Genomic DNA, 22,573 nt, shown 5'->3' with positions numbered 1-22,573 from the left:
CTTCCACCACAGATAAGGCAGGACACATTCATGACTTGCTTGCTGGGAGAATAAATGTCGCTGAAGCCCTTGGTTACCTGACAGTGGAATACAACAGAAAGCATGGAATGACTATCATTAGAGAAAACAACTGTGGGATGTCTACACGCAGAATGGAAGCTAAGGGGCCCCATTTTTGTCAGACTCCCTCACCCTTGGTAACTCCTGCAGCTTGGATACAATCGCATATCTCTTTTCTAAGGGATTCGAGATTGAGTTTGTGGTATAGAGGAGAGGCTGTTAGCCATAGGTTCCTGGCCTTTGAAGGCCATCCTAGAAATTGCTTCTCTCCTAGCACCTGAGAGGCAACTGAAGCGATCACTTCCAGACCCTACATCTGACACACCTCCCTAGACTTGGGGACTCCAAAACTAGCAGTGACACAAACTCCCTGCAAAGCCCTGACTGACGAATAGCTGCATCCCAGCACTGAGTGATCGTTCGGGAGCAGCCAGGGCACGAGAAGCAGCTTCCTCCTGTCCCACCTGCACCTGGAATGAGCAAAATGATTTCAGGGAACTGAACACTTGGGTTACTGGGATTCAGGAGAAAGAGTTCGCCATGTGTTCAAAAGCAGCAGAGACGTGGGGTGGGGGCTAAGCCTCATTCCAAAGCAGATCCATTTTAAATCACAAGGAACAAACAGCCTGATCTCACAATAGACTGTTCCTTCTAAGGACACCGTGCTGTGATTTCAGAAGACTCAGGGCCCGAGAGAACACTCTGTATATAACAGATCAAGAAACAGAGTCCCTGACTTGTCCTCTTTCTTGTAACTGTGATTCACTCGCTGTTGTTTACTCCATTATTCCTTCATTTTAGATTATTTTTCATTGGCTCCAATTTGGGAGTTGGTATTTTTGTATAGTTGCCACTGCTTTTAAAACTCTTCAAGATCGTGTAAAAATCTTGCATGTTTGTGTCTCCTCATAAGCATTCAGAGAAAATGCCTAGACTGTGTAGGACTTTTCGGGAAATTGCGGAGAAATAACTGCCCTCTTTGTGTGTTTGCATGCACCAGTGAACTCCGGAGATGGCATTGACTACAGCCAGCAGAAGAGGGAGAACATTGGTGACTTGATCCAGGAGACGCTGGAGGCCTTCGAGCGCTACGGAGGAGAAAATGCCTTTATCAACATTAAGTACGTGGTCCCCACCTACGAGTCTTGCTTGCTAAACTAACAGTGGCAGCAGCTGGGACTTGAAGCCTCCCGTTGGTGTTGGGATCATCCGTCTCTGCTGCTTTTAGCATCTCATTCCTTGTGACTTCCACAGCTTTCTTTTCTACAGCTGCTAAAATAGTGGCTTATGGGCCATTGGACTGTTAGCCCTATTGAGAGCAAGGCTTTCCAATACATAAATAGTGCCTGTTTCTTAGATTACAATAGTGTACTGTGCTTATTTGTTCTATGAGAAGAATTGCTTCTTTATACAGCTCCGACAGAAGCAGGAGTCCGAGTGAAACCTTCAGTTGTATAGACAATAAACTATAATTTTCATACGCAATTCAGCAATTGCTGTTCTGTGTGTGCCTGCCCTGGGGGTGATGTCAGAGGTTGTAAGGGAAGAGTTTATGCTGACTGCTTAATAGGTGTTTGTCATGGAAGAGAAGCATCGGTTCAGCAGTGCCTCTCTAGCAGCTGTGCGGAATAATGTGCTTTGACATTCAATAAAACTGTTGAATCTATATTCCAATTACAGCAGGAAATTTTTGCAGCCCATTATAACCTCAGCTACAGTTGTAATTAATGCCTTTAGCCTACTAGGGATCTGGGCTTCAGGGGCTTTTCAGTTTATATTTGGGTGCAGGTAGGGGAAGACTGGGGAGAGGACGGGGTCAGGGTTACGTGTGAAATGTAACTTGGCAAATATGTTTAAAAAAAAAAGAAAAGGCTAGCTTGAATCCTCGTCTCTCCGCATGGCACACTGCATCTCAGGACCTGGTGTGTTATTGACAAAGTGTTATCTGGAAGTTTGTTTAGGGCTTTTAATTATTTTTGAAAATGACTTATATGTATCTTAATGATTACTCTTTCAAACAGATCAGAATTCTTCCTTGGCAACTCTTCTTCCTTGCTTCCTCCCACTAGTTGGATGACTTTTCATAGCACCATGCAGTGGGTCTGATGGCCGTATTGGGGATTTTATTGAGACCAAAAAGGCAAAAAGCAAACAAACAAAAAGACAAAAGACATGCACTTTTTCATTCAATTGAAAAAGAAATTAAAAAATGACCAAAGAGAAGAGCAACTGTAAGAGAGTCAGCCCTGGATCGTGGCTCTTCAGACATGTCAGATGGGAGCTTCAGGCATTTGAAACTTAGCCCAGAAAACTTCATAAAGATGGAACACTGACTTTGCACACTCGAGAGATGCTGTAACTGCTTAGAAATACATAGCCGAAAGTATCTTATTCCTGTAGCAAAGTGAAACTTCTGCATAAAAGTGAAGAAATGAGGCCAGGTATGGTGGCTCATGCCTATAATCCCAGCATGTTGGGAGGCCAAGGCGGGTGGATCAGGAATTCGAGTCCAGCCTGACCAATATGATGAAACCCCGTCTCTACTGAAAATACAAAAATTAGCCAGGCGTGGCAGCATGCGCCTGTAATCCCAGCTACTTGAAAGGCTGAGACAGGAGAAATGCTTGAACCCGGGAGGCGGAGGTTGCAGTGAGCCGAGATCGTGCTGTTGCTCTTCAGCCTGGGCAACAAGAGCGAAACTCCATCTCAAAAAAAAAAAAAAAAAAAGTGAAGAAGCGAAATGTGTTTCTTCATGCACTATGCATCAGCCTCCAAACTGTTTTCACTATCTAAGGCACAAGTTTCTAAAGGCAAACACCAGTTTTGAAAATGAGCTCATCGTCCATTTCCCCTAATTACTGTCTCAGCATGTGAAATCTAGCAGCTTAGGAGCTACCATCCTGTTTCTGTAAGCATTGTCTACGGTGAAGGAAGAGGCATGATTGGATAAGACAAATTGACTTTGTTTTTTGTCTTTTGTTTTTTGAGATGGAGTTTCACTCTTGTTGCCCAGGCTGGAGTACAATGGCGTGATCTCAGCTCACCACAACTTCTACCTCCTAGGTTCAAGTGATTCTTCTACCTCAGCTCCCTGAGTAGCTGGGATTACAGGTGTGCACCACAGTGCCTGGCTAATTTTGTATTTTTAGTAAAGACGGGGTTTCCCCATGTTGGTCAGGCTGGTCTTGAACTCCCAACCTCAGGTGATCCACCCACCTCGGCCTCCCAAAGTGCTGGTATTACAGACATGAGTCACTGCGCCTGGCCAACAAATTGACTTTGATGCACAATATTTGGTAAAGGCACAGCTAGAAGTAGACATCCACAGATTAAAGCAGGTTATTCTGCAAACTATGACATTCAATTGCGTCCATCAGCTGGCATCAGTGAAACAATCAAAAGGAACACCAAAGTCTGTAAGGTTATTAGTTAGAAGGATCACGGCTTGTTGGCGCCTTTGAAAGCTGGTACTGGAATGGCTCTGACCCGGCTCTGCTGGGACATGCAGAGGCAGCTCTGGCCACTCACTCTTCATTATACTCATGAAAACTGCCTGGTATAGGAGCAAGAAGACCTGGCAACTTAGCCAAGAGCCCTAACTTTGGAATTAAAACATCAGGCTTTGGCCGGGCACGGTGGCTCACGTGCCTGTAATCCCAGCACTTTGGGAGGCCAAGGTGGGCAGATCACCTAAGATCAGGACTTCGGACCAACATGGTGAAACCCCCATCTCTACTAAAAATACGGAAATTAGCCAGGCCTGGTGGCAGGTGCCTGTACTCCCAGCTACTCGGGAGGCTGAGGCAGGAGAATCGCTTGAACCCGGGAGGTGGAGGTTGCAGTGAGCTGAGACTGTGCCACTGCACTCCAGCCTGGGTGAGAGAGCAAGACCCCGTCTCAAAAAAATAAAATAAGGCCGGGCGTGGTGGCTCAAGCCTGTAATCCCAGCACTTTGGGAGGCCGAGACGGGCGGATCACAAGGTCAGGAGATCGAGACCATCCTGGCTAACACGGTGAAACCCCGTCTCTACTAAAAAATACAAAAAACTAGCCGGGCGTGGTGGCGGGTGCCTGTAATCCCAGCTACTCGGGAGGCTGAGGCAGGAGAATGGCGTAAACCCAGGAGGCGGAGCTTGCAGTGAGCTGAGATCCGGCCACTGCACTCCAGCCTGGGCGACAGAGCGAGACTCCGTCTCAAAAAAATAATAATAATAAAATAAAAAAATAAAATAAAATCAGGCTTCATTGACTAGTTCTGTCATTTATTTGCTCTGCTGCCCTGAGCAAGATATTTAACCTCTCTGAAACTCACACGGCGTCAGCTGTGAAGTGGGGATGCCCCATGCGTGCTGCAGGGTTATAAGCTGTAGGGGTAACCTATGAAAAGTGCTACCAGAGTTTGTGGTACCTGTCGAACTTTTATTTCAAAGAAAAACAAGTACAAAAGATGACTAGTGTCTACCCGGGCAGAGCGATACGTATTTGAAAACTCCTCAGACAATACGATGCTTCTTACGTGGCAGTGGTGAGTTTCTTGTGAAAAGAAGATAATTTTGCAAAAACCCAAAATAACTCTATAGATAGGATCATGTTCTCTGGAAATTAAAAGGCAAAATAAAACCCCCAAACCCACAATTTTGTGGTTTTAATAGAATTAGAAAAGGCTACTTTTTCCAATGGTCAGCCCACCCAAGTCTGCCTTCTAAAATAATACCCAGGTCTCCAGCCAAATAATTTCTGATTAACTCCACGGAGAAGGAGGAAATGTCACCAGGTTTCCGGCCTCTGAGCAAGACAACAGCTTCTTCCACCTGCTACATTTATACACTGAAACTGCCTTTCAAAGACAGCTAAAGGAACGGAATGATGAAGAGCAGGAAATACTGGGGACTGGGTATTAGGCAAAGGTTTTTGTTTGTCCTCTTAGGACTGTTACATTTACTCGAAGACACCATTCAGGTGTTAAAGTCAGTTAAGGGGGAGGCAAGGAATGAGACCTTGGATGCCAGGGTAGAGGAACTGGGTGGGAAGGCTGGGCCTGTCACTTGGGAGCTGGACAGCCTGGAGCGGGTCACTTAGCTTTCCTCGCCTGCAGGACAGCCTCTCTCCCCAGGTCACTGCGAGGACACGACGATAGATACTGCAGCACAGTGGTTCTAGTGCAGGAGTGGGAACCCAGCAGAACTGCTTTTGAAGTATCTTACCACCACTGAGTAGCTGTCCTGTGACCTTGGGCAAATTATGTAAATGCTCTAAAACTCAACTCCCTCATCCAAAAATGGGCTGTATGATGTCGACCTTGCAGGTTGGTTACAAGCGTTGCACATATGCATGCTTGTCCAGGGCTCCCCGGGGTCCATGGCTGGGTACCCGCGAGGATAGAGGGATGTTCCTGGGGAAGCAGCCACCAAGTGCCTGGAGAAAACAGGTGATCTATCATCATGTGGTCCCCTAGGAGAACGGGGCTCTAATGTCTGCTGAGCCCCCATGGGCCGGGGTGGGTGGTCTCTTGTCCCTAATAGGCCCAAGTGAGACAGATGCCAGGATTTGTAGCCCACACGCCCTCCTGGAAGTCATCTCCATGGGCACACTCCTGACTATGAGAGTATCCTCCCTGGCCCGTCGGGTGGGAAGAATGGCACGTGATTTTTATGGCCTGACTCTATATGAGAAATGTCAGTCAAAAATGGACATTTTTGGAGTTCAGACCAGGCGTGGTGGCTCACACCTATAATCCCAGCACTTTGGGAGGCTGAGACAGGTAGATCACCCAAGGTCAGGAGTTTGAGACCGGCCTGGCCAACATGGTGAAACCCCCATCTCTACTAAAAACACAAAAAGTAAGCCAGGCATGGTGGCAACAGCCTGTAATCCCAGCTACTCAGGAGGCTGAGGTGGGAGAATTATTTAAACCTGGAGGCAGAGGTTGCAGTGAGCTGAGATTGCACCATTGCACTCCAGCCTGGGCAACAAGAGCGAAACTCCATCTCAAATATATATGTGTATATATATATGGAGAGAGAGAGAGAGTTAAAAAACTCTGTGAAATGGTTACATCCTTAGAAAATATTATTTTCAAAGCCGAAGATATCTTAAACAACAACAACAAAAAAACCCCTTAAGTTCTTCTGGGGTTGACCTTCATGAGATCTCTAGCAAAGTTTCAGTATAGGTCATGGGACATCTCAGACTGCTAATTTAGAGAAGCTAAGACTAAAGAGTTTTAAGTCTGTTTCAACATGCACTGCCTCTTTTACTTCTTTTGGTTGTTTTGAGATGTTCATCACGAGCCTTTTGCAAGCAAAAGCTGGGAGGCTCAAAGACGGATCTTCTTTTAAAGAAGTAATATATCTGGGGAAATGCCTCATGGATATTTTTCTAAATATAAATTTCGATTCTCCGATAGGATTTTAAATGGAGTCAAAAGCCTCAAATGCTTTCTAAACAATTCCCTCTATGAAAGCTTCCTTCGTTAGAAAGGTACCCATTGATCAAAGTTTGTCCAAAATGTGACGTTTCCAAGATACAAGGAGGCTTTGCTTTCAGCAAAGTGAAACTGACTTGGACCAAGTTCCTATTCACACCACGTCGATTCATGTCCACCAAACATCCAGGGGCCAGAGGGACCTTGGCGGTCACACAGCTTGTGGGTCAGCAGTGCCTAAGTCACACAGAGGTAACCAGGGCAGTACCCATTCTCCAGGATCTGCCACCTCCACACAGGTGTCCACTGGAGGCTTGCTAGGCAGCTCCTAAAACTCCATATTCTTTTTCAGACCAAGAAAGAAGAGTTTCCCAAGCACAATCAACCCCATTTCTGTTAAAATCACCTGTTGGAAGGGACTTAAACTTTCTATTACCTTTTGTACACTAGATTCAGTATTTCTTTGCTCTCCAAGGGAGACTGAGGAAGTCTCTTGTGTGCTTGGAGGGAAAGGTCACTTTAAAATGGGCACTCTATTATGATTGTTTGTAATCATGACGTTGTAATACAAAAGGAACTATCAACCTCTTCTCTGTCCTGCAATGGGAAGACAATGATACAAGTATACTTGGCTTAATCAAGAGCACTTTGCAACAGGAAGATACGTATTGGTGTTGAATCAGATTCTAAAAATATCTCCCATCATCTTTGTTTCTTTTGCAGTCTTAAATGTGTGAATGCATGCAAGCTGCATGGGAATCCAAAACAGAAGTCAAGCTTTGTTTTGGAGAAACCCTAACTAGCAAACCCTAGTTTGCTCTCCAGTTCAAGTGCTGGTGATGATATTAAAGAAGCATGTAGTCGCTATAGAAGAAAGTTTCCGAGATTCCTTCCATGGTTGCCTCAATAAGGAATGATTCTATTCCTTTTGCTCACACAATCTTACCCAATTTTAGATCTCACTACTGACATAGCTCGGTTCTTCTTACAAGTAACTTGGCAATTACCCAATTCCCCTATCAGTAGTTAATGACATGGACAGAGATGTGGTGGGAAGTGCCCTTTGCACATTGATTGATTTGCATTTCTCTGTTACAGAGGTTGACTTCTGCTTTCCCCAGTGGGAATATTTGTTAGGTACTTGGATTCTTTATTCGTTTTTACTTTGCCAAGTTTCTGTAAGTTTAAATCTGGGTGAAAGGATTTGTTCTCTTCCTGTGCTTGATAAGTGTAGAAATGTATTACTTTAGTTTCTTTTTTATTTAGAAATTATTGGGAAATATTCCCCAGCCTTGCCTTAAGAATCTGTTGGAAACTCTGCACCCTCTACCCAGATAAGTGCACGTTACACACAGTATTTTGAAGATAATTTCAGGGCCTTTACAGATGTTGCAATTCCCATGTAAGAAAGGGCAGTGCTTCCATTAAGAGAAGGAGAAGAGAGAATGTACCGTCCACCTGCTTAGTGACAACAACCCACGGAGCCTGAGGGCCACTGCAGTAAGGACAGGCCGCGTTGTATGGGAGGTGTGTGCATGCTGAGACTGGATTGCTCCTTCTCAGTCGCCTTTGCTGCGTCCCTCTCCTCTTCCTCACCTCTAAACACTGCAAGCCTCCCAACTCGAACCTCCGCCTCACCTCTGTTTCCACCAGGTGACCCGACCGGTCCGGCGGATCCACATGCCGTCTGTGCACGGCTGATTCTCACATTGGCTCTCTGGCCCCAACTTCCCCAGGTGCCTGCTGGGCATCTCCCCCAGGATGCCGAAGAGATCGATCCAAACCGAATGCACGGACCCACCTGCCTCCCGCCACTCTCCCGCCCCTGCACCCTCCCCACGCGGAGGGCTCCAGCTCAGTCAGCAGGCGCCCACGTCACCACGGGGGCCAAAATGCCAGGATTCATCCTCTTCTTTCACGTCTCCACCCAATCCAGTACAAATCTTGCGTGCGAAACCTTCAAGATCTGTATCTGACCAAGTCCCAGCCCCTCCTCCTCGCTCTAGTCCAGGTCCCCAGCTCCCCTAGCTGACCCCCAACCTTGCAGGGGGTGGCGGGATCCTCTACCTTGAAATCAGTGACCCTTTAAACGCCAGTCAGGTTCCCATGTTCTCAACCCTCCAACGGCTTCTGCCTCCCAGCTGAGGCACATTCCAGACCTCTGCCGTGGGTGACATGCGGCCTGAAGGATGTGGCCCTGGTTCCTCCTGAGCAGTTTCTGCCTGGCAGCGTTGGGCCCCTCTCTGGGCAGAGGCTGCGCCGGCCTCGTCCCTGCTCCACCCGCAGGCGCAGCATATCCTCCCTACAGAGTGGTGTCTGGACGCCCCCACGGTGTTTACTGAGCCTCCTCCCTCCGCTGGCCTCACTGTGGTCTCTGCTATACCTCAGAAGGGCCTTCCTTGACCCCATACCTCTTAGTCTCTGTCCCCTATTGCTTTACTTGCTTCAAAACATGGACAAGTGGCTGACCGCAGTACCTATATGCTTGATTTTTCACTTATTTCTTTATCCTGTGTCTCTACCCTAGGGCGTGAGCTCTGTGAGAGCAGGGAGCTCCTTTCACTATGACATCTCTCTCTCCAGGAAGCACGCCCTGGGCCTGGTCAGCCTTCAAAAGACATTTGTTGGCCGGGCGCAGTGGTTCACACCTGTAATCCTAGCACTTTGCGAGGCCGAGGCAAGTGGATCGCCTGAGGTCAGGAGTTCGAGACCAGCCTGGCCAACGTGGTGAAATCCCTTCTCTACTAAAAATACAAAAATTACCCGGGCATGGTGGCGCTTTCCTGTAATCCCAGCTACTCAGGAGGCTGAGGCAGGAGAATCTCTTGAACCGGGGAAGCAGAGGTTGCAGTGAGCTGAGATCCTGCCACTGTACTCCAGCCTATGCACTCCAGCCTGGGCGACAGAGTGAGACCCCATCTCAAAAAAGAAAAAAGAAAAAAAAAGGGTGGTGGGGAACATTTGTTGAAGAAATGACTAAGCAGCCCTTATAAAAGGGTTCAGACAGGCCATAGTCAAATAAGCTTGGCAGAGAAGCAGAGGTACCCTTGCACCCCACCCTCCTGTCTGACTTAGGCAGGAGCGCTGGGCCTTGCCTTCCTGTCTGACTTAGGCAGGGGCGCTGGGCTTTGCTCTCCTGTCTGACTTAGGCAGGGGCGCTGGGCTTTGCCTTCCTGTCTGACTTAAGCAGGCGCGCTAGGCCTTGCCCTCCTGTCTGACTTAGGCAGGGGCGCTGGGCCTTGCCCTCCTGTCTGACTTAGGCAGGGGTGCTGGGCTTTGGAGGGTGTCCTGTGTCAAAGGTACTGCTGTCTTGAGGGAAGAATTATCAGCCCAAGGTAAGATTCCATGGAGACGCTCAGGCTTTGGAAAACACAAAAAGATGCTGCTTTCGTGGAGAAAGGTGTTCATGATTCTGTTTAAACCAAGTCAGAGGAAAGTATTTTAAATATCCTCCAAAGCTCCTGGAAATGCAGGGCCCATCTGTTTGTTCAAAGACAGACCAACGTCCTTCTTGTGAGCTGCAGCCTCAGCAGGGGTCCAGTGCAGGCGCCGTGTCACAGACTCACCATCTCCTCCGTATTTGTCACTGGGCTCCTCCGGGGACCACGCAGGACCTGAACTAGATGATGGTCACTGAGGCTGCAAGCCAGTGTGCAGACGCCTTCCAGACGCTCCCCCGCCATCCAGTGTGCCCCGCAGGGGACTCCATGCAAATGGCCTATTTACATTCACATTCTCAGTGAGACCAAAGAGAAGGAGACCAAGTGTCCTGACCCCTCTGACAACCAGTTGCCCCAGCACACCCTAGATCAGCGGTTCTCAAAGTGGGTTCCCGGGACAGCAACCTCAGCATCACCTGGGAGCTTGGGAAGAGGAGCTCATGTTCCCGGGGCCCTCCCTAAAGCTGCAGAATCAGAAACTTTGGGATGGGGTCTGTCGATCTGTGTTTGGACAAGTTCCCCAGTGACTGTGACACACCATGAAGTTTGAGAACCACCGTTCCAAACCAAGGCTTCTAACTGCATGTTCATTCCCAGCCATTTGGAAGGCTCAGCTGAAAGCCAGTGAGCCAGAAGCCAGGGCTCCACGGATCCTGCTTTCCAGAGCGGCCGTTCCCGCCGTGTTCCATTAGGCAATAGGGCTCTTCAGGGAAATTAATTGAATGTTGGCTTCAGGAATCATTGGAAAACTTCAGCTTCCCTCGACAGGGAAGCTGACGTCTACATCGTCCTCAAGCTAGAACAAGAATAATAGGTGTACCTTAGAAAAATGTGGTTTCAGTCCATCAGTAAAAAGCCAGTATTGTAAAAACCTATTATCTTTGCTTCAAGTGTTATCAAAAAATAATAATAATAATAAAATAAAGGCTTAGAAGTCTCACTGTTCAACATGGCATTTCCAAATAGTCAATGTAATTGTCATCTTTATATTTGAAACTTTTTTAAAAAATGAATCATTTCCATTAATACAGAAAGAAAACTTTCTAGTGGAGGCTCAAAATTCAAAGAATCAGGATCAGTTCTTCTAAAACGATTTACATATAATCTCGTTTGCCAGACACTGAAGTAAGACGTCTGTATTAGCATTTTCTCCATTGCTGCAGGTTTCTGTCTCTGTGGGTTCATGAAAGCAACCTACAGCCAAAAGTATGTCCACATACAGCAAACCCACATGCCACTTGATTTCATTAAATGCATAATAGGGGCATTCTAGAACCAGAGCTTTAAATGGCCTTTTTGTCTCCTTCCTCATACATCTGGGGCAGTGAACATGACATTAAAATGCAGCCAGAAAAATGTCCCATAAAGAACTTTATTGACAAAAAGGTAAATTTTTAATAACCCTTCAGTAGGCTTCATTCAAGAGGGGGTAATATGTCATATGAGTAGGATTTTTACAGCTCTCGTAGGAATTCCCTGTATTAAAAGAATGTTTGCAGTTTAGAGAGAACCCAACTGCAAAACATTCCTGAACGGTGACAATATTTGTCTCCATCTAATATTATGTGGTGGATCTTTGTGGAGAGTGGAGAGGCTATGTCCTGCTAGAGTGATTTTTCCCTCAATTCAGGACTCAGCAAATATGACCCAAACAAACAACCCAATTGATTAAAATGCTTTATTGGGAAGGAGGAGATTGAGTCTTGGGGACATGCTTCAATAGCTACTCCCGTCACCAAGACGGCAAAGGCCGCATCGCTGACAAATACCACCACGTCTCACGGAAGAGGCTGAGGAGTCCTGGCCGAATAATGCTTTATTCTGGAAAAGATCTGTACGAATCTGCACAGCAGTGAAAATGTGTGGACGGCTTCTGTCTCTTCAGCCGCAAGGGAGGCCGCCCTTCATCGCAGGAGGGAGGCCCGCCCTCCCCGCTGTGGTTGCTGTGGAGCTCAGAGGGGTGAAGGCATGTGGAAATTCACAGCACCATGCCAGCCTGCAGGACTGGGAGTGTAGTTCCCACTAAAGAGCAAATACTGTACTGTTTTTCCAAAAAAAAAAAAAAAAATTAAAATCTGAATCCCAATGTTTGTTCACAGCAGGGCTGTAAAACAAGTAGACAAAGATCTCAGGGGGCTTTGTGACAGCATGGTGGATTGGAGTTAAAAGAGGTGGTGTCATTTGGATGCACAGATAGTCTAGGCGAGCCTTGTGAGCAGAGAAACAGGACTCCAATCTAAAACACAAAATGAGGGCTAGAGACGGGTTCAAGGCGGAGAGTAAAACCCTTTGGTTAGGATTCCAGGCCAACTAAACTGCAGCTCTGCCTCTTACTCTCCAGCCTCACTTTCTCCATCTGAAAAATGGGAGGGAGGCATTGGAGGTATTTTGTGAAAATCACTTAATACTGTGCTGACACTTAATCTTTCAATAGAAGATATGCGAAACGTATGAATATAAAATACGATATAAACAGAGAATAAACAAGATGAACAGAGGCCAGGCACAGTGGCTCATGCCTGTAATCCCAGCACTTTGGGAGGCCAAGGCGAGTGGCTAGCTTGAGGCCAGGAGTTCGAGACCAGCCTGGTCAACAGGGTGAAATCCCCGTCTCTACTAAAAATACAAAAATTAACCGGGAATGGTGGCACGCACCTGTAATCCCAGCTACTTGGGAGGCTGAGGCACAAGAATTACTTGAACCCAGGAGGCAGAGGTTGCAGTGAGCACTCTAGCCTGGGCGAAAGAGCAAGACTCCATCTCAAACAAAAACAGAAACAAAACAATGTGAACAGACACCTATACACACCACTCTGAAATCCCAGACAAGCTCATCTTAGACGATGTGGCCATTCGGATCATCCGGGGGAACAATGCTGTGACCAGCCTGCCTTCTGTGACATGGCGCCAGTTTCCAGTGTCATGCAGTTGTCACAGCCCTGACCAGGTCCCATGCACACCATGGTGGCCAGGCCCGTTTGTTTATGGCTCTGAAAACCAAGGCATGAAACTTTATGTTTTCCACATTACACACCTGAGAAGAGATGTTGGGTGTTAGTACAGAATACCAGAAAGCATTTCGTTTTAGCCACAGTGAACGTAGACTCTATTACTTTGAAATTTGTTTCCTCCGCATTTTATTGATGAAAATGTCAGCTTGGTTCAGTCCACCCTTCAAAGACGTGTGACTTCTTTTATTCACAAACACCCCCCATCTCCTTGCTGCCGTCAGCCACACTGACTATCTTCTGTTTCCTGTGTTCCAATGTTACATTCTTTTTTCAGAGACCTCTCAGTTCCTCCTGGTTTTTAAAACCTGATTGATCGTCAGTGGCTGGACAAACACTTTTTAATTTCCCAAGAACCACAGACAAAAACCAGGGTGAGAGGTCACTGGGATTTAATCACAGATGAGATTTAATCTGTTTATTTTTAGCTTCTTTATGAAAGTTGTCATTTTTTTTCCTTCAAAGCTACACAAGGAACCCTACCTGTGTGGTTGGAGTGTGTTGAGAATGCCACTTGTCCTGTGCTTAGAGGGTTATGATGAGGTTGGCTCACATTTCCTTGACCTGACTCGGGATATAAGCTCACCATGGCCATGCCAGCCATCTTCCCCTCCCCAGAAGTGAGGTGATATCATTTGGAGATTTATCCCCACCCAGTCTCATGTTGAGATATAACCCCCAGTGTTGGAGGCGGGGCCTGATGGGAGGTGCTTGCATCACAGGGGCGGATCCTTCATGGCTTGGTGCTGTCCTCACCATGGTGAGTGAGTTCTGGAAAGATCTGGTCCTTTAAGTGTGTAGCCCCTCCCTGTCTTGCACCTGCCCCCACCATGTGACCTGCCTGCTCCCACTTCCCCTCCTGCTGTGAGTAAAAGCTCCCTGAGGCCTCCCCAGAAGCCCAGCAGATGCCAGCGCCATACTTCCTGCACAGCCTGCAGAACCGCAAGCCAATTAAACCTCTTCTCTTTGTAAATTAGCCTGTTTCAGGTGTTTCTGTACAGCAGTGTGAGATAGGTGCAACATAGGAGGACACCCTCCTGAGCAGTGCCCTCAGGGAGGGAAGGACACAGGGAGTGCCCAGCCTGTGCACCCTACCCACAGGCCACAGTCATGGCTCTGTCATGGCGGCCTCTTTGTGGTTGGGTATCTGGGTCTTCCTTGCTCTCCCATTTCCTCTTCTGCTGGGTTTGAGCCTCCTGGTTGCTCGCAGGGCCACTGCCCCAAGGCAGTGGGAGAGGAGCCTAAAGCAGCCTCAGGAGCAACCAAGGGCCTGGGACATGTGGGTGGACAGGGTGAGCAGAGGCCAGAGGCCAACATGAAGCTCTGGGCTCTCTGTGGAGATTGTTATGGCTGCTCACAACAGCCTGTTGAAGCAGCTACGTTGTCTGGGGTAAATACCCGGGGTTCATTGTCTCACACCAGGAAAATTGAGGACACAGACACACATGAGGAGTTTAGGAATGGAGGTTTAATAGGCAAAGGAGAGAGAAAGAAAGAGAAAGGAAAACAGCTTTCTCTCTAGTGAGAGAGAGGGGACTTCTCAGAGGAAAAGGCTGGCCAGCAGATGCTCTGGATTTTACAGTCAGGTTTGAGGAGGTGGTGTCTGGTTTACACTAGGGCTTACAGATGGGTCCCATCAGGTATGACGTTTATATAGCACAGGGGTAAGGCTGGCCACCCCACCCTAATCTTATGCAAATGAACTTTCCCGTTGGCCAGGCCATCTTGTCTGCCCCTTACTGTACACATGGCTGACAAAGAGAAGGGAAGATGGAGCCACCATCTCAAATGTGATTGGCACAACTGCAGGCATCTATGTCTGCAGCTCGATTTTACAGGCTGCTCTTATTAGAAAGGAAAAGAATTTGGGCCTGCTTTTCATGAAAAGGAAAACCATACTGAGGACTTCCGTACCCTCACTATCTGCCTAAGTAATTTCTTCTTCACTCCTGTATCACTGTAAGGCAGACATCACTTCCATCCTAGAAGAGAAAGCCTGCATGCGGGGAAGTGAAGTACTTTGCCCGCTCCATCTGTCCGCCACACACCAGCCTAGAGCTGGTGCAGCAAGGCCAGGCATGTTCTGCAGGCTCTAGGAACAGAATCCCACCCGCAGCTGCAGGGCGCACACCCAAGGTCCTGTGTGACAGTGAAGCCCGACTCAGGGCTGCTTCAGTGCCTAGGACCAGGGAGACGTTCCTGCTCTCCAGAAGCTTCAAGAGGAGTGAATGGCCACAGTCAGAAATGCTCAGGGACTTCCATACTGGGCAGGAAGTTGACCCACCCAACCCCAGAGTCCCTTACAACCCTAACATTCCCTGAGTGCACGCAAGCAAATCGAACAGTTCAATAAGTTGGCTGAACTGCACCAGGCGCAGTGGCTCACACCTGTAATCCCAGCACTTCGGGAGGCCAAGGTGGGTGGATCACTTGAGGTCAGGAGTTTGAGACCAGCCTAGCCAACATGGCAAAATCCCATCTCTACAAAAAATACAAAAATTAGCCAGGCATGGTGGCGCATGACTGTAATCCCAGCTACTCAGGAGGCTGAGGCATGGGAATTACTTAAGCCGGAGAGGCAGAGATTACAATGAGCCAAGATGGCACCACTGCACTCCAGCCTGGGCAACAGTGTGAGACTCTGTCTCAAAAGAAAAAAAAAAAAGTTAGCAAAACTGTAAAGAGCAGTTTATCCAAAGGCCGAAGCACAGGGAGGCAAGCACACCTTCAGCTCCCACTCCCCCTGAAGTCAGCATATCCCGTCGCCACGCCATCCAGCACTCTGCATCCCTCCCCTACTCCACCCTGCAGTCAGCATCCATCCCCACTCCCCTGCAGCCAGAATCCCTCCCCACTCCCCCTGCAGTCAGCATCCCCCTCCCCCTGCACTCAGCATCCCTCCCCCACTCCCCCTGCACTCAGCATCCCTCCCCCACTCCCCCTGCACTCAGCATCCCTCCCCGACTCCCCCTTTCAGTCAGCATCCCGCCTCCACTCCCCCTTTCAGTCAGCATCCCGCCTCCACTCCCCCTGCAGTCTGCATCCCTCCCCCACTCCGCCCTTCAGTCAACATCCCTCCTTGGCACTTTCCTTTCTCCCTTTCCCCACCATTCCCAGAAAAGCAGGACAGCACTGTCCTGGCTCAGAAGTGTCCCCTGGTTCCCATCTCTCTGTGTCCCTTTCCTTCCAGGTGGTGTGAGGGTCCCACTCTGAGCTAGGATCTAGGAAGCAAGAGTTTCCAGACAGGCACTGCCACCAAACAGCTGGGAGGTCTTGCCAAGTAACTTCGACTCTCTGGGCCCCTGTTTCCCCGTCTGTAAAATGAATAGTGGGGCCAGGCTTGATCTCTGAAGTTTCCCCCAAGTGCTGGAGTTCGGACTCTGATCTGTGATCTAGAGAATCGGATGCTACTTCTCCCACGTAGCATTTTACTACCATCTGCCTCCGCGGGCCTTTGGAGAGGAGGAAACACAGCCAAGGCGACTCCAAATCTGGGGCACTCTCCGCAGGGGAGGGAGCTGACTCCTGGAGTGGGATCGCCCCGCTGAGATGCTGCAGGTCGCCTCCCTCCCCTGGCTAAAGCCTTTCTCAGGGAGGAAATGGGATTTGGCCCAAGGTTGTCCGCGGGGGCCTGGGAATGAGTCACTCCAGAGTGTGGCCCTTGTGGAGAGAACCTGTGCCAGCCTCGCCCCCTCCCAGTGTTCTGGGCCCCTCTGTCAAGGCGGCTTTCTCCCAGGCTGAAAGGGCCCTGGCACTTTCTCACAGCTCCTCTCTGCTGGGAGCCCCGCTTGCCATGGCCACCACGCCAGGAGGCTTTCCATGTTTACTCGCTTTCTAGCCCAGGAGACCTTTCTCTTCTCCCTCTAATCCTTTCTGGCCTATGCAGGCATCCCTGAGAGGCCTCAGCTCTGTCCTTAACGACCCCGCAGTGTGGGACCCCATGCTGGCTCTGTCACAACGAGTGGCCTCCCATCTTCCTCATTATTTTCCTTGCATTTTCCAACTTATTTTCTCCGGAAAATCTTAAAATTTGAAATGCTGCTTTGTGGGGACAGTTTCAAGTTTGGGTCAGGCAGGAGCAGAGCACCTTATTCTTATTTGAATATGATAAATCTTTATTATGACTTTTATTTTAGTGTCGGGGTACCTGTGCAGGTTTGCTCTGTTGGTTAACTGCATGGCACAGGGGTTTGGTGCACAGGTAATTTCATCATCCAGGTAATAAGCCCAGTACCCAATAGATAGGTCTTCTGATCCTCTCCCCTCTTCCCACTCTCTGCCCTAAAGTAGCCCTGGTGTCTGCTATTCCCATCTCCACGTCCATGTGTTCTCATCATTTAGCTCCCACTTATAAGTGAGAACATGTGGTATTTGGTTTCTGTTCCTGCATTAGTTTGCTAAGAATAATGGCCTCCAGCTCCATCCACGTCCCTGCAAAAGGCACCATCTCATTTTTTTATGACTGGTAAGGATTCCATGGCATATGTAAACCACGTTTTCTTTATCCAAGTCTACCACTGATGGCCATTTAGGTTCATTCCCTGTCTTTGACGGCACCTGATTCTAAAGGAATAAGGAGAGTAGTTTGATCCAGTGAGAAATGAGACAAATGTGGGGGACATTTTTTCCACATGTTGTCCCCGCCGCATAAGCAGAGCTGTGCTGCAAGAGATCTCTTTGGATGATAAGTGCCTGTTTTCATCGTATCCCCTCACGTGCTGACCAGGGGCTGCCTGCCCGGCATGCTGTGAACCTGCACTGAGAGGGAAGGCGTTGTCTCCAGGGAGTGGGAAGCAGCAGCTTCACTTTGCTCGCAGGGTCCTGAGCACCTGACCCAGGGAGGAGCGCCTAACCCAGGGAGGAGCGCCTAACCCAGGGAGGAGCGCCTAAACCAAGAGGGAGCACGTAAACCAGGGAGGAGCGCCTAAACCAAGAGGGAGCACGTAACCCAGGGAGGAGCACCTAAACCAAGAGGGAGCACGTAACCCAGGGAGGAGCGCCTAACCCAGGGAGGAGCACCTAACCCAGGGAGGAGCGCCTAACCCAGGGAGGAGCGCCTAAACCAAGAGGGAGCACGTAAACCAGGGAGGAGCGCCTAAACCAAGAGGGAGCACGTAACCCAGGGAGGAGCACCTAACCCAGGGAGGAGCGCCTAACCCAGGGAGGAGCGCCTAACCCAGGGAGGAGCGCCTAAACCAAGAGGGAGCACGTAAACCAGGGAGGAGCGCCTAACCTAGGGAAGAGTGCCTAACCTGGGAGGAGAACATAACCCAGGAAGGAGCACCTCACCCGGGGGGAGCACCTAACCCAGCGGTGGAAGCAGACGCCTCTCACGGGTGCTACCCCAAACTCTGCAGAAATCATCTGAGCCCCTTTCTTCCTCGCCTTCTCATTCACCCCTTCTTCCTGACCCTTTTCTTAATCCAGCTTCTTTTTATCTCCTTTTCCTCTTTCTCTGTCTCTGTGGCCTAGTCCAAGGATTTCTAGTGAAATTCCGGGGCAGCTATCGGTCCACAGAAACAGAGCAGTGAAGTCCTCCAACAATGCAATGAGTTGCTGCAAATGAAGTGAAGCGCGTGGGTGGGAACAGGCAGGGGCGACCCAGGGAAGGACAGAAATGGGGTTGATAAAAGAAGAAGAAGGCCACGCGTGGTGGCTCATGCCTGTAATCCCAGCACTTTGGGAGGCTGAGATGGGCAGATCACTTGAGTACAGGAGTTTGAGACCAGCCTGGGCAACATGGCGAAACCTTGTCTTTACAAAAAATACATAAAATTAGCCAGGCATGGCGATGTGCACCTGTGGTTCTAGCTACTTGGAGGCCAAGGTGGAAGGATCGCTTGAGCCTGGGAGGCAAAGGCTGTAGTGAGCTGAAATCACATCACTATACTGTAGCCTGGGCAACAGAGCAAGACTCTGTCTCGAAAATTTGTTTTCAAATAATAATAATAATAGAAACTGAGTCTGAGTGTCCATAAGCACTGTGAAGTGGCATTGCACTTAGTCAAACAGGCATTCAACACATGAATTGAATTTCTTCTCCTCCCTAGGGCAGGGAGAGGGGACGCAGGGCCAGGCCATGCTGAACCCAGGCCATGAATGCCCCTGGGTACCTGGTGGCTCTGCATGGTTGTCTTGTAAACCATCTGAGCTGGCTCAAAGGAGCCTCTGCTAAGTGGGGTGACAAATGTCATTCTCCATTGAAAGAACAAGATCCTCTGCCTGACACCTAAAGAAGCTCCCTGGCGTCACGATTTCCCTGTAGCCACTAATCCAACTCTGGAGGCCACTAATCCAACTCTGGAGGCTGTGCTTCATTTCCTCCCTGGCCTCAGCTGTCATCCCCGCACTTCCACTCCCTTCCCCACCAAAACCCATAAGCTGAGCTCTTTAGAGCAAAGGGCTATTTTTTGCCCTTTCCCCCACGTCCAGTATGCCCATCCCCTGATGCATCAGCATCCCCCCAACCTTACTTAGAGGACATCGTGCACACTGCACAGGCCAGCAGCGCCTCACCGCCTGGCCTCCCACATCTGCTTCATGATGAGGCTACCAGCGTCCCAGAGAGTGGAACTCAGGTATGACATGATCAAGGGGCCTGACTCAGCTTTTTCTCAAAGAGTTCTCTTTGTATTGGTTTGCATATCTTGGACAGTCTTCACTGAAGGGTAAGGATGGGGAAGAAATTCAATTCATGTGTTAAATGCCTATTTGCCTAAGTGCAATGCCACTTCACAGTGCTTATTAAGGAAGAGAAATAAAAATTAATTTTAAAAAGTTAGGGTCACAAAAGAATATATACAAATGACCAAAAAGCATACTAAACAAGTTCTTGTTTTCATAATTCATCAGGGAAATGCAAGTCAACCACATTAACATACACCACACGTTCACCAGAAAGGCAACAAATAGACTAGGTCACACCAGGACTCAGACGTTGTCGTGGGGGAGTGAAAGGCTACAACCATTTCAACTATGACCCACTCATTTCACTCCTGGATATTTACCCAGGAGAAAGGAAAACATTCATACACAAAATTACTTGTGCAAAAATGTTCAAACAGCCAAAGTGTCCGTCAATAGGAGAATGAATGAAGAAACCACAGTATGTCCCCACAATAAAGGAATAAAAGGCAGCAAGCTAGGCCAGGGGTGCAGTGGCTCACGCCTGTAATCCCAGCACTTTGAGACCGAAGAGCTCGGATAATTTGAGGTCAGGAGTTCGAGACCAGCCTGATCAACATGGTGAAACATCGTCTCTACTAAAATTACAAAATTAGCCGGGTATGGTGGTGCATGCCTGTAGTCCCAGCCACTTGGAAGGCTGAGGCAGGAGAATCGCTTGAACCAAGGAGGCAGAGGTTACAGTGAGCCAAGATTGCACCATTGCACTTCAGCCTGGGCAACAAGAGCTAAACTCCATCTCAAAAAAAAAAAAAAAAAAAAAAAAAAAAACGAAAGAAAGAAAAAGAAAGGTGGCAAGCTATGGACATCTGCACCACTGTGGATGAAACCCAGAACTTCACTGAGTAAGACAGCGTGCTGCAGATTCCATCTACACAAAGTTCTAGAAAAGACAAAATAGTCTATGGTGGAAGAAAACAGGAACGGTGATGATGTTGCTTCTGCATGGTCAGAGATTGACTGGGGAGGGGCCCCCGGGAACTTTATGGAGTGATAACTTTATGGGGTGATGGGAATGTTCTAGATCTTGACAGAAGTTTGGGTTATAAAAGTGTTTGCATTTGTCAAATCATCAGCAAATATACACATGAAATTTGTGTTTCTTCATAAATTGTTCCTCCAATGAAAAATAAACCAAAAATGTTGGATTAAAAAAGTCATGGTCCTTCCCGGAAGCGGTGTAGGAGGGAAGACAGGCGAGTGTGCAGCTGATCCCATGTGATCGCAGCCTGTGGTGTTTGAGACACAGGTACAGTGAGGAAAGCACGTGCCCCTCACTCTACATTTGTGGACAAAATGTCAGGAATCCAAGGAACGCGCTTCTGAGAACTGGACATCTTGGGACAGCCCCTCGGTGTAATCCTCAAGGGCAGTAGCGTGGGCCGATCCACAGACCCTGCCACGCCCCCTCTCCCAGTGCTGCTGCCACCAGAAAAGACAACTATCAGAAACTTCCGAGCTGCAAAACCTCAGTGTTGCCAGGGCCAGTCGAGGTCATCTTGTCCCACTTCCCACCCAGTGCAGGAACGCCCGGACCTGGCAAAACCCTGACACAGGTCAACCAGATGTTTCGTGTCTTCTGGCCCGCAGCAAGTAGAAGTCCCTGCAATGCTTTCTGTCCAGCAACATTTAACTCGAGGCCATTAGGTTTAGCTATGAGCCCCAGTTTACAGGCAACCCAGCGGTTGTGCAGCACAGTTGGCCCAAAATAAGCCAATACCATGAAAAGAGGACTTCAGGGACACAACCACCAGTTAACGAGCATGTCCCCGGACTGGTTATTGGTTTGAATGAGGCTGCTAGAAAGAACACACAATTTGAACACAGACCAGGTTCTAAATTTGGCAAACTAGAAAGATGGAGATCGTTGTGTAAAGCAGGCTACCCAACAGGATACACATTCTGTCGCATTCTGAGACACGGTTTTTTTCAGGAGGATGTGCCCTGAGCTAGTCACAGTGATGATCTCTGAGCCGTAGAAACGTAGAGTTTTTACTCCTTCGTTTTCTGATCATCTCTATTTTCTAAGTTTCAACCATCCATATGCGCCACATCTGTCGTAGGTTGAACTGTGTCCCCCAAATTCATATGTTGATGTCCTAACTCCCAGGACCCCATAAGGTGACCCAATTGGGAAAGAGGGTTGTCGCAGGTGTAATTAGTCGAGTTAGGATGAGGTCATACAGTAGGGGGGGCCCCTAATCCGATATACCTGGTGTCTCTATAGAAAGAAGGAATGTGGACACAGACCCGCATGCAGGGAGATGCTGTGTGAAGAGGAAGGCAGAGACCAGGATGATGCTTCTGTGAGCCAAGGAAAGCCGAAGATCACCGGCCACCTCCAGGTGTCTGGCAGAGGCCTGGGCCCCGCCTCCCTCGGGGCCTCAGCAGGACCCAGCCCCACCCTCACCTTGGCCTACAACTTCCAGCCTCCAGACCCTGCGCGGTGCATTCTTGTTACTTAAGCACCCAGTCTGTGGTAATTTATGTTGACCCAGCAAATTAATACAAACTAACACTAATATCTATAATCATAAAAATTACTTGAATTTTAAAAATGAAGTGGCCTGAGTGGGGCCTGCATGGGGGGCCTGGAAGACAGAGAGCAAACCCTCCCCTGCCAGGGGCTCCTACCTCCCAGGACAGTGGCTGCCACACCAGTCACCAGAACCTTCTTCCTCCTACACTGGGAAGCTGTGGCCCGGCTCTCCCCACATGGCTTTCCCAGGTCAGTCTCCTGGGAGTTGCTTTTTTCTGGGAGCTGCGTGAGGAGCTGCAGTTCATGGAGGGCCCTGGGGTGTGGCAGGGACACGGAAGGGGCGCTCATGGGGCACTCCAGGTCCTGTGGGACACTGAGCCAGGGTGGCCCAATGTCCTCAAGGAGCCGCCAGCCTGGCCCAGGGAGCCTGAGTCTATTATTATAAAGCAAAGCCTCGCCCTCCCATGACGTGACCAGC

The 22,573-nt window shown here is 48.8% G+C and overlaps 1 protein-coding gene across 1 annotated transcript in view; it reads left to right on the top strand.

Annotated features, from left to right (window-relative positions):
* PACRG (parkin coregulated) overlaps window positions 1-1,489 on the top strand; it is a 588,979-nt gene extending 587,490 nt beyond the window's left edge. The window contains exon 5 of the mRNA NM_001266357.1: window positions 1,061-1,489. Within this exon, the coding sequence (NP_001253286.1) occupies window positions 1,061-1,221 (161 nt within the window). The 3' untranslated portion in view covers window positions 1,222-1,489. The remainder of the gene's footprint in view (window positions 1-1,060) is intronic.
* The last annotated feature ends 21,084 nt before the right edge of the window (window positions 1,490-22,573 follow it).

This window comes from Macaca mulatta, chromosome 4, assembly GCF_049350105.2.
Source record: "Macaca mulatta isolate MMU2019108-1 chromosome 4, T2T-MMU8v2.0, whole genome shotgun sequence".
Lineage (NCBI taxonomy): Eukaryota > Metazoa > Chordata > Mammalia > Primates > Cercopithecidae > Macaca > Macaca mulatta.
Note: the sequence above shows the minus strand (reverse complement) of the source record. Positions and strands in the feature narration are given on the sequence as shown.